The sequence below is a fragment of the Corvus moneduloides genome, chromosome 3, assembly GCF_009650955.1.
Source record: "Corvus moneduloides isolate bCorMon1 chromosome 3, bCorMon1.pri, whole genome shotgun sequence".
Classification (NCBI taxonomy): Eukaryota; Metazoa; Chordata; class Aves; order Passeriformes; family Corvidae; genus Corvus; species Corvus moneduloides.
The window spans coordinates 58,227,832-58,242,213 of record NC_045478.1 but is presented as its reverse complement, the minus strand read 5'-3'; the positions used below and the strand labels follow the sequence as shown (position 1 = coordinate 58,242,213).

General features: G+C 37.4%; 1 protein-coding gene across 2 annotated transcripts in view; it reads left to right on the top strand.

The window, feature by feature from the left end:
• The window catches only part of MED23 (mediator complex subunit 23), a 37,961-nt gene extending 23,916 nt beyond the window's left edge, over positions 1–14,045 (top strand). For both annotated transcript variants that reach the window (XM_032101663.1, XM_032101664.1), the window contains 12 exons: positions 1,108–1,232; positions 1,717–1,922; positions 2,863–3,043; positions 4,556–4,726; positions 5,928–6,144; positions 6,977–7,213; positions 8,299–8,464; positions 9,405–9,477; positions 10,608–10,822; positions 11,350–11,470; positions 12,137–12,268; positions 12,930–14,045. In XM_032101663.1, coding sequence (XP_031957554.1) covers positions 1,108–1,232; positions 1,717–1,922; positions 2,863–3,043; positions 4,556–4,726; positions 5,928–6,144; positions 6,977–7,213; positions 8,299–8,464; positions 9,405–9,477; positions 10,608–10,822; positions 11,350–11,470; positions 12,137–12,268; positions 12,930–13,103 — 2,018 coding nt within the window. In that variant the 3' untranslated portion in view covers positions 13,104–14,045. The remainder of the gene's footprint in view (positions 1–1,107; positions 1,233–1,716; positions 1,923–2,862; positions 3,044–4,555; positions 4,727–5,927; positions 6,145–6,976; positions 7,214–8,298; positions 8,465–9,404; positions 9,478–10,607; positions 10,823–11,349; positions 11,471–12,136; positions 12,269–12,929) is intronic.
• Positions 14,046–14,382: the final 337 nt, after the last annotated feature.

Sequence of the window (14,382 nt, the reverse complement as noted above, 5' to 3'; positions counted from 1 at the left end):
GTCAAACAGTTTCTCTAAAGTACTGTTCAAAAGAGTATTATGGAAATGACCTACTAATAAAACATATCCCATGCACTTCTGGTTTTGAAAAAAGTTTAATTTTAATTTCAAACTGCTTCTGTTTAGGCAAAAAGGTATTATTGAAGCAGTAGTGAAATGAGACATTCTTTAAAAATTTATGCTGAGGTACACTGTAGGGTTTGGAGTTTTTTAGTGTCTTATTTTGAGTTTCATTATTTTACATCTAAATGTTTGGATTGATTACTGATACATGCTATTTAAAAAAACAAACATGAAATATTCACAGCAACTGTGCTGCTCATGTGGAAGCCAGCCCCTGTACAGCTTGCATTTAAGAAAAAGTAGTCTGCATTTTGGGTTTCTTTTTTTGGGAAGAGAGAAGAGGAAGCTTTCAATGTGTCTTCTAATGTTCTAACAGTGTGCAGTTATGGGACATGGATCAAGTTTTTCTTAGCTTTGAGGGGGATGTTTTTTCTCTCCTTTTTTATGGTTTTAGTCTGCAGCCTCGCTGGAGTGTTTGAACAACTGATTCATAGAGACTGGTGGAGGTGATTTGAAAGGGAAAGGACTTCTTTGTGTTGGTTTCTTTTTTGTTTTTTTAGCCATTTCTCAACCTTTGATGAAATCAACCCAAGGATTGGGGGAATGAGGCTTCTGTTTCATATCTACAGCTTAATTGGGAGAGGTACTACTGAACAGCCTTTTTGAAGCTATTTTGAATATAAAATGGCATCTGGCAATTTCATCATCATTATCTTCCTCAGGATTTTTTTCTAAAAGTCTAATCAGTTAATTAGCAGAAGCTTGTTTTAGTGACATTACAGGAAATTAAATATAAAATGTTAAAATCCTGATTGCTTTATTTCTAGCTCAAAACTTACAAATAATTTCCTTATTGTTAATAACATAAAAAAGGTAATATCCAGCTTCTTCTGTAGAGAAATAAAGTCAAAGAAAGGGGCTGTGAGAACTCAGACAAAAAGGAAACTATTGAACTAGAAAAGCCTGGATGCATATGATGACAAAAGGAATACCAATAAGAAATGGTTTTGTGTGAAATTCTAATACCATCAATCTGTTTTCTAGACTTTTTCACAGGCTCTGATTCAATTCAGGGAACTTGGTGCAAGGACATACTGCAGACTATCATGAGTTTCACTCCACATAACTGGGCATCACATACACTGAGCTGTTTTCCAGCTCCTCTGCAGGTAATAGTTTAAAACTGAAGATCTTAAAATTAGAAATACCGTGAATTTACTCTCTTAACAAGATCGTTTGCCTTTTGTGGGTTGGTGAGATTCTTCCCCTGTCTAGGGGATTTGATTTCAAGTCCCTAAAGAATGCAGCGTGATTATAACATTGCTATTTCTTTAGAAATGTGTCAGCTACATTCCCCTGGAGTATTCTAAGGCCAAGTGTGGTCAACTGATACTTCTCGTGAAAGGTCAATCAGATGGTTGAAAAATGAAAAAGTAAAAAGTTGGAAAAGCCATTTTTTCTTGTGGCAATTTGTCATGTGATTTTGTTAGTGACAAAACAGTCACTGTGGTATCACGGTGAAATAACAGCCCTCCTTAGGAGGTTGTATTGTACAAGAAAGTAGGAACACATACAATGCTAAGTCAGGCAAAACTTCCCTGTTCAAATGTTTTACTGTAGGCTCTTAGTCACAGCAAAGCCTCCTTTTTTCAGGTGTTCTTCAAGCAGAACAATGTGCCCCAGGAAAGCCGTTTTAACCTGAAGAAGAATGTAGAGGAAGAATACCGGAAGTGGAAGTCGATGACCAGTGAGAATGAAATAATCACACACTTCTCTGCGCAAGGTTCATCCCCACTTTTCCTTTGTCTCCTCTGGAAGATGTTGTTAGACACTGATCACATTAATCAAATTGGTTACAGGTGAGCTTAAAAATGTGCTAATTTAAAGTTATTACAGCAGCATTCTCGGTTCTGAGGATATAGGTTTTGTGGATTAACAGCTTGTTCTTTTAATTAATCCAAAGCATGCACAGCATGGAAAAAGAGAGTGAAGATAGGTAGTAGCCAGCATGCCATGATACTTGTGTAGGGTTTCAGATTGGTTCCACCATGCAGTGGTCCACAGTGCATGTTTTACCTGCTGAGAAACAAGGATGTGAGGTGTTTGAATTAAGCAGTTTACTTGTAATAGCAGTGTTTCAGGCAATCTGAAAGAGTAAACAGAAAATCTGAAGCATTCATTTACTTAGCCTTTATGCATGAATAAAGGCCAAACATTTCTTTAAAAAACAAATGTTGGATTCAGATGAAAATTCATTACAGAAGTAGTAATCACCTGACTTTTAAGATTTGTTCCTAGTAGAAATAGCATTAGTTCCAGCTGTGAAAAATATATTTATTTCTTTTCAGTCCTTCCTAGGTCTGCTGAAACAGTATTTATGATAGCATGTGTTACTCTTGTGTGCAATGAGGAAATAGTTTATAATGCTATGGCTGTATTAAAGTGCATAGCATAGGAAATAAAAGTTGAGTTGCAGAAGGTTGTCCTCAGAGGTGTATAACTACAGTTACATAAGTAAAGCATGGGTTCTGGGCAGAATACTACAGATGAAATTGGTGAACTTGAAGCATTTCTCCTGATTAGTATTTGGACATAGGAATTCACTTGCTCTGAAGTTGGGTTTTTTGCTTTGCTTTGGCATTTCCTTCAGTTAATTTAATAAAAGGGAGGAAATTTTGTCCTTTTTTTTGTTTAAGACAGTTGTGTTAAAACCTGTTAAGTCATATCAAATAGACCAGTTATAAATGTATTAGGAACTGTAACAATTTCTTGTTGCCTTTTTTTTTTCTTCCCTGGTAGAGTGTTAGAAAGAATTGGGGCCAGAGCTCTGGTGGCACATGTCAGGACATTTGCAGATTTCTTGGTGTATGAATTCTCTACATCTGCAGGAGGACAGCAGCTCAATAAATGTATTGAGATTCTCAATGACATGGTGTGGAAATACAATATTGTAACACTGGATAGGTTAATCCTCTGTTTGGTAAGTATCACTTCAGAAGATAAGATGGCAGTTCATGCAGTCTGCTTTCTGACTCATTTTTTAGGAGCAATCTTTTTAAAATGGATTGTTCTTAAATAGTGACTATTTGCTAAGTCAATAATCGAGTAAAATAAAGAGATTACTTCTTTAAGCAACATAAAATTCCAACTCTTACAGTTCTCTGAGTCTTCAGGGAAGAATTTCTTCGTTATTTAATGGCAACCATTGAACTGGTATTATTAAATGTTGTGATTAGTGGTTTGGGTCTCTGACCTCAGAGCTGTGCAGTTGTTTAGGCTCCTCAGAGGGACCTGGACAGGCTGGATCAGTGGGCTGAGGCTGCTTGTCTGAAATTCAACAAGGCCAAGTGCCGGGTTCTGCACTTGAGTCACAACAGCGCCACGCAGTGCTACAGGCTGGCCACTTCTGGGCCCCTTACTACAAGACAGACATTGAGCATGGCCAGAGAAGGGCAGTGGAGCTGGTGAAGGGTCTGTGAGTAGCAGCTGAGGGAGGTGGGGTTGTTTAACCTGGAGAAAAGGAGGCTCAGGGGAGACCTTATCACTCGCTACAGCTACCTGAAAGGAGGGTGTAGCCAGGTGGGGGTCGGCCTCTTCTTCCATAAGAAGTGACAGGCGATAGAACAAGAGGAAACAGCATCAAGTTGTGCTGGATTGGATATTAAGAAAAATATCTCCACTGAAAGAGTTGTCAAGTGTTGGGACAGGCTGCCCAGGGATGTGGTTGAGTTACCATCCCTGGAGGTATTTAAAAGATGTGTAGGTGCGGCACTTCAGGACATGGTTTAGTGGCAGTGCTTAATTAATGGTTGGACTCAGTGATCTTAAAGGTCTTTTCTACCCTAAATGATTCTATGGTTGTGCGATTCCTGCAGCCTTAGAAGGTAGAAGGGAAATGGCATGCTATGATTCAAGCATACGGAAAATCTTGTACCCATTACAGTATGCTTTCTTTGCTTAGAAATCAGCCTGTTTCATCATAATAGTAAGACAGAAATGGCATTCTCTTGCTTTTCGTGTTATCCTACAAAATAAAGCAGTATTCACCTAGAGAGAACTACATTTGCATTCAACAGTTGTCCTTTATATATAATTTTAAATCTCATCTTAATGTAAAGCTGGTTGTTTGAATTCTAATTTGGTTTTCAGACTGAAGTTCAATCATGTCAGAGTGGCCAGAGGTTAAAAGCAATCTTAATTTCATTGTCACTAATTTATTATTTTCAATAAGACAACTGACAGATAAAAGAGAGGTAGAATTTGTGGAGAAAGTGCTGTCACTGGGGATTTTGTAAGACCTTCTGCCCATGGAATAAAGAATGGGATAGGGATTGAATCTGCCTCTTTTTCATGTCTTCACTTGAAAAATAGAGTTGAAAGACCATATATTCATTGGGAATTTGTGTGCAGATGTAGCGAATTTGGCTGCCATGTTTTAGAGCAGACAGCAGTGTCAAGTGTGATTTCATGTATCTGATCTATTTCGTTTAAGGCTATGCGTAGTCATGAAGGAAATGAAGCTCAAGTTTGTTACTTCATAATCCAATTACTCTTACTGAAGCCTAATGATTTCAGAAACAGAGTGAGTGATTTTGTGAAGGAGAATTCTCCCGAACACTGGCTGCAGAATGACTGGCATACAAAGCATATGAGTTACCACAAGGTATCACAGCTAATAACATTCTTTTATTGTAGTAATTTCTGTGGAATTGATACCAGCCATCATTTACAGGACAGATTTATCAATTTTTGGACTTGCCTAATAAGCTGTAATTTGTTTAGGCTAGTACGTAATAACTTTGAAGTTATAATGCAGTAATATTCAAAGATAGAAGCAGCTTAAGAATTTGGTGGATGTTCATTCTTGCTCATCTAAATAAAATAATTTTAAAATCTTGGTTTTACTGAAATTCATTTAGAGCACAGTTTTTGTGTGTCAAGGAGAAGGTATTTCTTTCTGGTGTTTTATGACTATACCAACAGTTAAACCTACATTTTCTTCTAATTATTAAAACTTCTTCCATCTTCTGTGTGGCAAGAACATGATAGCCTGATATTTAAGAGAAGAGAATTGCTGAGATTTTAATGCTCCTGTAAGCATACTGGTATCTGCTGGCTAGAAAGGGATGTGCCAATGAGCTGTTCTGTCAAAAAATAAACACTGAGGTGGAACAGATACAAGCAAACTCTCATGTAGCTCAGTACATGCCATCTAGTTTGATCCAGGAGCTGTTTGGTCTATATTAGCCCTCTGACTTGGCTGTGCAGTGTTTTGACAGTGCCTAAAAGTGTAAGGGTAGCAGGGAAGCAAATTAGCCTGGAAATGCTCTGACATGGCTGCACAGTCACGAGACCCAGCCTGGCATATAGAAAGTTCAGTCACAGGTAAAACAAGCTCAACCCTCAGCAGTACCCATCTGTTATTTGAATACACTACAGCTCTTTCCCAGGGAATTATTTCATTCAATTATTTCTAGTGTTCCAATTCAGTATATGATGCAGAAACTTCCAGTAGTGCTGATTTCCCCTAGGTTTTCTCTTCAAGTACATGACAAAGGACACTTCAGTGCTGGCTGCTTTCAGCTTTGCTTTGGGGTTCTTAATGTTCTGCTATGCCCATTTTGAGTGGCGGTGAAACTTTGTTCTGGGGGTTTCTTTAAGATGTTATCTACTATTCTAATATAGCCAGTTTAAGTCAGAGTTCAATTTTCTTCAGTAAGCTCTACAGTGAAATCATCTCACTGAATTCAAATGTGATAAAGAGGGTTATGAAGTGTCTTTTTAAAGCAATGTAGATGCTGAATGTTTAACCCATTGCTTATAAAGAAAGAGATTTTGATTTTGTTGGATTTCTTTCCCTCCAGAAATACCCTGAAAAGCTGTATTTTGAAGGCTTGGCAGAGCAAGTGAATCCCCCAGTTCAGATCCAGCCCCAGTACTTACCAATTTATTTTGGAAATGTATGCCTGCGCTTTCTGCCAGTGTTTGACATTGTAATTCATAGATTTCTGGAATTGCTTCCAGTGTCCAAATCACTAGAAACTTTATTGGATCATCTGGGAGGTTTATACAAATTCCACGGTAAGTTAACTGTGAATACAGACGGATGTATTCCTGTTGTGATCATTCTGTCCTCTTCACCTCTTTCATTCATAATGTTCATGTCTTAGCACAGCAGTGCTTTATTCCTTTCCTATTCTCTAAGCCCCGTGTACATTTACACAGAGAAGTGCATTTCCTGTTTAGTGAATTTCAGCTTACTAACAGTGAACTTGCTTTTATTCGGCTATCTCTTGTTAATTCATGCTTCCTTCACGCTTTTCCCTTCCATTCCCTTCTAGTAGTAAATACTTGGACCCCTGTGTCCTAACAAACTTTCTGTTACCAAGACTGAAACAATTGAAAAGCTGTTCCTCTCTCTATCCTTACTTAAGATTTAAATAGTTTGACCTGATACTTGAATACTTTTAGAAATGCACTTTTATAATAATTTTTTTTAAATAGGTGTCATTGCTGTGTTATGCTCAGACAATTTAAAGTAATCTTTTTTACTGTAACTTCGTACCTGGATTCTTCTTACTTAATACCTTCTATATGAAGAGATGATTTAGTCAGTTTACTTACAAATATATTAATATTATCATTAAGGTGTGAACTGTTAGTAATACTGACCTTCCTTGTTCCACTTCTTTTGTTCTGCATACGCACTAAAGTATGTACAAGACAAAGGAAAATCAGTTTTGTAGAGTACATTGAAGTAAAGAACATGAATCAATTCCATAAGTGCTGTTTTTAAATACATGCAACTTAGTCTTGCAGAGCTCTTGATTTCAGTTTTGTTTCCTACCAAAAACATAGAAGTGATGCTGGAAGTTATTTCTGGGTTTTGTTGTTTTCCTTTCCTCCTTGGCAGACCGACCAGTGACCTACCTGTACAACACTCTTCACTATTACGAGGGGCATCTCAGAGAGCGCACAAACCTCAAGAGAAAACTCGTTCATGCCATAATTGGCTCTCTCAAAGATAATCGTCCACTCGGCTGGTGTCTGAGTGATACTTACCTCAAATGTGCCATGAATCCCCGAGAAGAGAACCCATGGGTTCCTGATGATGCTTACTATTGCAAGCTCATTGGAAGACTGGTAGACAATATCCTTGTAAAAGTTTGCTTAAGTAAGCTGTGACAATGTCTTACAGCTTCATTTCATCAAAATATGAAGTTCAATTTCTTTATTATTCTAGAGAGGGGCTGTGCTGCCCGAGTAGATGCCTTAAAAGATACGGTGAAAATGAAATTCAGCTGTATAAATATTTCGCTGTAGAAGCATCACTTAGAAATACAGTTACTTGTGTTTATGCTTTCTGAATTGGATTCTGATCATCCAAAAAAATAAGCTTGATGCAAAGTGTGAGTATTTAAAAATTTTTTCGAAAATGAGATTACTGTTCTGTAATGGCAACCATTAAGCATTACTGAGAATAATATTGGGAGCAGTGCCACATTTAAGATGTGGGAATAGCTGGCAAACTAGAGAATAGGAATCTCCTTGGATTTTGGCTTCTTTCTGAAGCAGCTTTACACGAGTAGACCAATTTTCAGGATGTTAAAAGTTCTTCCACTCCTTTTCCTGAACTTCCCTTTGTTTAATGTGTAACTTGAAAGAAGTTTATTGGGTGTGAAAGCTAAAATTATATAAGCCCCTGCTTTTATGCAAATGTTAACTCTGGAGACCTTTTCTGTATGTATTTCAAATAAGTTAGTCTTGTTTGGGAAAATGAAATATTTTCAGAGACTAAGCAGGTGTTCCTTTTGCATAAACTGTCACCCTAGAAGTCTGCTAGAAGATCTTACAGAGAGGCAAATTAATGGTTTCTGAATATACAAGTAGAAAATTCCTGTTATTTATATTTTCTCATCTTGGAAGCAGACAGTGAATGAGATGGTTGGTGTTGTTTTTTCCACCTCCTAATCAGGGAAGTTTATCCTTTGCATGGTCTTGTGTGTGTAATATGTTTATAGCTATGTATTCCCACAGTCCTTCAATGACTGAGTGTCAGCATCTTATATTCATACTTTTTTTTCATGTCTTTTTTTTATGAAATGTGGTTGTTCTACTTGTTTTCAATACCTTTCAATTCAATTTAGTATGTGGTTTATGCATCCGTTTTCAATCACTGTGCTGCTTATACTTGTCTGTGTTGGGGCAGCTTTTTTTTCCCTTAACCATTGCCACCTATGGCAGGCAAATCACCTGGTCCATTTCCAAATTGTGACTGGAGGTTCAATGAGTTTCCTAACCCAGCTGCCCATGCCCTGCATGTTACCTGTGTTGAGCTCATGGCTCTGGCTGTTCCAGGGAAGGAGGTGGGCAATGCTCTGCTGAATGTTGTGCTGAAAAGGTATGTTGGATTTCTGAAGTGTTTTTTTGCAATATATCATACATAATTAAGAGATTGCTAAAGTAGTCTGTGATACTAATTTTCTAATTTTTAAAAAAATTAAAATATATATAGGTAATGTTTTATATATAAGGTATTTTTGGATGACAAGGTGACAGGGATCAAGCAGAGAAATCACGTTGGACTACTGTGGTGTAGTGGATTGTGTGCTTCAGGAGCGGTCAACTTGGCATGATGCCCATAAAAGTTAGAGGGAAGATCTCACACAGGCAAAGATCTTATCTTTTGGGCTCAGCAAGAAAGCCTGGAGAAAGCCTGTTGTTCTTTGAGGCGTGCTGAGAGAAGGACATCTCATCAGTTGATGTCACAGCATCTTTGAGTGCCAAGAAAGGGATAGGAGTCATTGGCAGGACTGAATCTTCCCCATGCTGATGCAGATCAGAGGTGCTTTGAAACAGTGGTGTGCCAAGGGTGACCTTTTGTCACGATGCGTTAAATTTGACCTATACCACTGAAAAAAACTGCAGTGGGAGACAGGACCTGGTATTCCTGTAGCCGTTCACTGAGCAATGACAAACTGGAATTACTCAGTTTTAGCCTCCTTCAGCTTAGTAATACATTATTGTTAGCTCTGTTAGGGGAATATGCAGGGAAGGGGTCAATAAAGGGACAAACAACCCTTAAGCACGAAAGCTTAAGGAAAAAAGTTTGAAGCCTTTGAAGAATACCTGCTACTAATGCAGAACACGCCCGAATAAAGTTTTGCATGCAACATCCCAGTAGCATTTATACAATCTTTTGGCTCTTCTAAATACCTGTATGTGTTTTTGTAGTTCTCTCAATGTTCTTGCCCTAAGTACACCTGGTCTGTAGATGCACAAGAAGCACAAATTGCAGTTGTGTATTTCAGAGCCTTAGTTTTCTTTTTCTTTGTCTCTAGTCAGCCCCTGGTGCCAAGAGAGAACATCACAGCTTGGATGAATGCAATTGGACTGATTATCACAGCCTTACCAGTGAGTCAATATGTTGTATTTTAAAATACAAAACTTAATCTTCCATGAAAGATTTATCATCTTTCTAGTGTACATTGTAAAAACTTAGAGCCAACATCTGTAGATTCCACAGCAAGCTATTCAGAAGGCTGTGTGCATGTTTGAGAAAAATCTACTCCTCCAGCATGGAAAAATTGACCATGTGTTTTGTTTTTCTATTATGTTTTGAGGCTAGGATGAAAAGAAGTAAATCACTCCTGTTTAAACATATAGTTAAATGCCATGTGTGTAGTACTGAGAACTGGAGCTATGTAATAGGAAGATCTATAAAGGTTCTCATGCAAAGTGTTTTTTTTGATTAATGCTTGCACTTTTACATCCTATAGTTTTTAAACCATGTAAATGACATGTGGCTAAGATTGCAAAAGGAAATGTGTGCAGTACTGCAGCTTGTGTATCAGTAGAAACTTTGATTTTCTGAATATCATGACTCTTGGTACCTGACAAAGACTGCCTGAGTAATTTCGATTTTGCCATGTTGCTTATATGTGTCACAGCTGTCTTTCCTTTGTGACCTCTCTTCTCCAATAAAATGGTTCCTCTTCTTGGAGGGAAGACAACATGGATTTAATCCTCATTATTTTTATAATGGTTCTTATTCTTCATGTTCTCCCTCCTTGCATCTTCATGTATATTCTTTGCCTTTTGTACCTTTTTTTATTTCCTGTTTCCATCTTGGTTTTTTGGTCTGTTTGTGCCTGCACTTGGAAGACTAGAAAATTCTCAGACCTCTTCCGCTAAGGCTTTTTGCCTTGTCTTTGCTTCTTTTAGAAACCTTTATATTAGGTGATTAAATAATTAAATTTGTGAGATATGTCTTGATAATGCCACACCCTTGAGTGTGCCATACCCACTAACATGGATGCTTTCTGTGTCGCGCGTCTTAAATTTTCATCTTCATCAGACATGGTTATAAACTACCATGTCATTTATAACAGTTTTATATATACCTATGTATATATTTTTATATACACATTTTAGAAATGCAATAGTAGTAGAAAGAGCTGAGGAAGCATTGTCTTAGGTGATGTTCTTTTTATAAACAATTCTGACTTTTTGGGGTTTTGTTTGTTTGTTTTCTTTTCCCCCAGGAGCCATACTGGATTGTTCTCCATGATTGCATTGTGAATGTCATCAACAGTCCCAGCTTGACATCAGAGACAGAGTGGGTTGGTTACCCATTCCAGCTATTTGACTTCACAGCATGTCACCAGTCTTACTCCGAGATGAGTTGTAGCTACACTTTGGCTTTGGCACATGCAGTCTGGCATCATTCCAGCATTGGACAGCTTTCTCTCATTCCTAAGTAGGTGTAATGATACTTGATAATGTAATTTGTCTTTTAAATTCCATACATACTGTAGATAACAAAGCTCCACCTATAGCACTTATACCAGCAAATAAGTATGTACAGGGGAGCTCCAAAATTTGCCAGATGGATCACAAGGTTTTTTCCAGCTCCCTTGTCCACTGACATAACTCTTGTTGTCTGTGGGCTTTAGGGCTGTCACGTGGTGAGACTGCCTTTAATAATCCTTTTTTAATCTTGATTAGCTTTTATGCTTTTATAAATTTGAATTTTTCTTAAAGCATGGACTGTAGCATGTTCCTAAAGCATCAACTGTAACAGTAAATATTATTCTAAATTCTAGAGCTGCCCTGAAATAATATTTGAAATAGTTCATATTTGCAGAGGCACGCTGTTTTTTTAAAATAAAGGTCTGAATCTGTGAGAGAGAATGTGATGTTTTGGCTAGAAAGGTACAGGTGAAAGAAATGAAAAACCCCTAATAACCAAACAGTTGATGTAGTAAATGTCTTGACATACTGCAGGTTTCTCACAGAAGCGTTGATACCCATAGTGAAAACAGAGTTCCAGTTGCTCTATGTTTACCACCTCGTGGGCCCTTTCCTGCAACGGTTCCAGCAGGAGAGGACACGGTGCATGATAGAGGTAAAGTCTGCTTTATACTGTATAGATTATTTTACCTTTGCAATTATCTTATGAAGCAGAAAGGGATAGAAATCTTTAATAAATATTCAGAATTAAATTCTATACAAATTAAGCAGTAATTGCAAGGATCCGAATTGCTGAGTGGGTATTCAGTTTACCCCATTAACTGAAATCTTGTTGGATAAAACACCTAGTACACTTTTTTTTAAGCAAGAAAAGAAATAAAACCCCAGAAATATCAAGCAATAGATGCTTTCTTTGGCTCTTAAACTACTTGCAAAATATACATCAAACTTACTGCCTGGAAGGGAGTATGCAAGAGGTGAATTGTGAGGATGGAGAATATAAGCTGTTTCTTACATGCATGTCAGTTGATAAGAGTAGGGGAGGAAGAAAGAGATGGAGCTGGCCGGTAGGCAGATGAGCTGAAAAATGTCAGATAGTACAGACCCTGCTACAAAGAAGAGCTTAACTTGGGAATCATTTAGTTCAGCATAATGGAATGACTTAGATGTGTCCATCTGTCCCTGTAAGAAAGCAAATTGTTAGAAATCACAGCTACTTAAAAAGCAGTACATATTTATTATATTATTTAACAGTATTTCTAATCTAAAGCATTTTAAAACCTGTTTTCATTTGGGCTGCTCTTTGTGTCCATGGAAACAGATTGGAGTGGCATTTTATGAAATGCTCCTGAATGCAGACCGGTACAGCTCCCACCTGAACTACATGGATCCCATATGTGATTTCTTGTATCATATGAAATATATGTTTACAGGTGACAGTGTGAAAGACCAAGTAAGTAAACATTAGATATTGATACTTCAGTTTTTCTTCCCATATAGTAATTTAATCTTTTTGTGAACCATTTTTCATAAGTAGCAGTACAACAAATTGGCTAACAGTTGATTAGTCCCTATATACAAATTAGGAAGTTGGTGCACTTCTACACATTTAAAAGCTTCAGATGGAGTAGTCTGGGTATCTCAGATTGCAAGATTAATTTATGTAGTCTAAAATTTAAGATACAGCTTCAGGGTGCTTTAAATACTATTATTAGAGCTATCACTAGAAATAAAGCTATTGAACGTTTCATAACAGTCTGTTTCTCTAAAGTTTTACTTATTTTCTGATTCATTAGTGTAACTTGACCTGTGACAAAGGTCAAAGGAAGATTTCTTTCATGTTCAATGAAAAATTATTCACCCAATTTATCTCTCGTTTATAACAGTATGCCCTTTAAAAAGTGTCAGTTGTGTGACCTGTTTTACAAAGCTTTGGTGCACAACTCTTACAACAGGGACAGTTTTTTTAAGATTGGTTATCAGAAGAGGTCCAAAAGTTAGTATTTTTAATAAAGATTTTTCCATTCATTGTTGTGCTAATGTGATGTTTGTGAACAGTCTGTAAAAATACTCCTGTTCTTTACTGAATGCATTTTTTTCTTTTTTTAAAACAGGTTGAGAAGATAATTTGTAATCTAAGGCCAGCTTTGAAACTTCGGCTGCGCTTTATAACACACATCAGCAAAATGGAGCCGGCTGCTGTTTCTCAGCAGCCCCTCAGCAATGGGTCCCCAGCACAGCAGCCCAGCCAAGTGCCCGTCAACGTGGCTTTGCCAGTAACCCAGTGAAATGAAGTGCTGGGCTGACCTTGGTGTGAAGGCTTCCTCCTGTTACTGACCAAGGTGAAGCAGCATCTGATCTGAAATCTGGGATGCTTTATAAAAGGGCAGAGAACCACGTACAGACTTCTGCTTTGATTTGTTTTGCATCATGAAGCTGCCCAGCTCTGTGCATGCCGGTCGTCTTAGCTATTTGTACTAGACACTAGATGAGGGATATGTTGCCTTTCTCTGAAAGCACTGAGTAAAGGTCCTCTGCAAGCAAATACGTGGATTTCTGAAGAGTGTACCATATTCTGCTCCCTATCCTGGGTTGAGTCATCTGGATTTTTCCTTTTTTCTGCCTGTGGTATGGAAGGACTCTCAGTGTGTGTGTAAAATGGCCTCTTAAAATTGGGCTTTGCCTTATGAAAAATTTATATTTTTTCATCCAACAGAAGAACTTAAATTCTTTTTGTCTTTTGGGCAGACAGTTTAAGCCCTTATACAGAAATGCTCCTACACAGAGAGATTGCATCAATTTTATCGAGTTAATTATGACATCTTTCCAAAGACTAAGAATGAACCTTTGAAAATATTTGTAAATTTTGTGTATACAGATTTCATTAAACACACCTCAATGGGTTTGATGTTGTGTCAGTTACTAGACTGCTGGATTACACTCTGGAGGCTGTCTCCAGTGAATCTTTTGGAAGTCTGCATATTCTCTTCAAGCTGTGCTGGTTCATGTTTGATCTTTCCCACTTGGGAAGTGATGTAGTTTTTATTAAGTCAATCACACGAATTTTAGTGATCTTACTATATTTTGGATTTGTATAATATTCTGCCTCAAGGTTTATGTACTAGTTCAGCAGGTTTTGATAAGAGAATTGAAAGGCTCAATGTTTTGTAAATACTCATCTTTTTGGACAATTTTTTCATTAAAAAACCCCCACACTTTAAGAAACTGCATTAGGATTTTTAAGTTGTTTTTTTTTCCATAACCATTACTTCTAGAAATAAGGATTGACCATAGCAAGGATACTTCCATGTCCCAAGTTTTCTATCAGCCTTACATTAATGACAGTTTTAACATGTTACAGATAGAGTACAGATTAGTAAACTCAGGTCTGATTTATATATCTCTAAAAATTTAGCAGTTATGGAAAGAAGTTGCTGGCTCAGTGGGTGGAAGTTCTTTAGTCTGCTTTTTTGCTGTTCTTGTACTGGGATCCTAAATTCTGCCAAGTGTAATCTGAGTAACAGAACTGTGAGTGCTCTTTGATGAACTTGTAGTCTGACAGAAAAC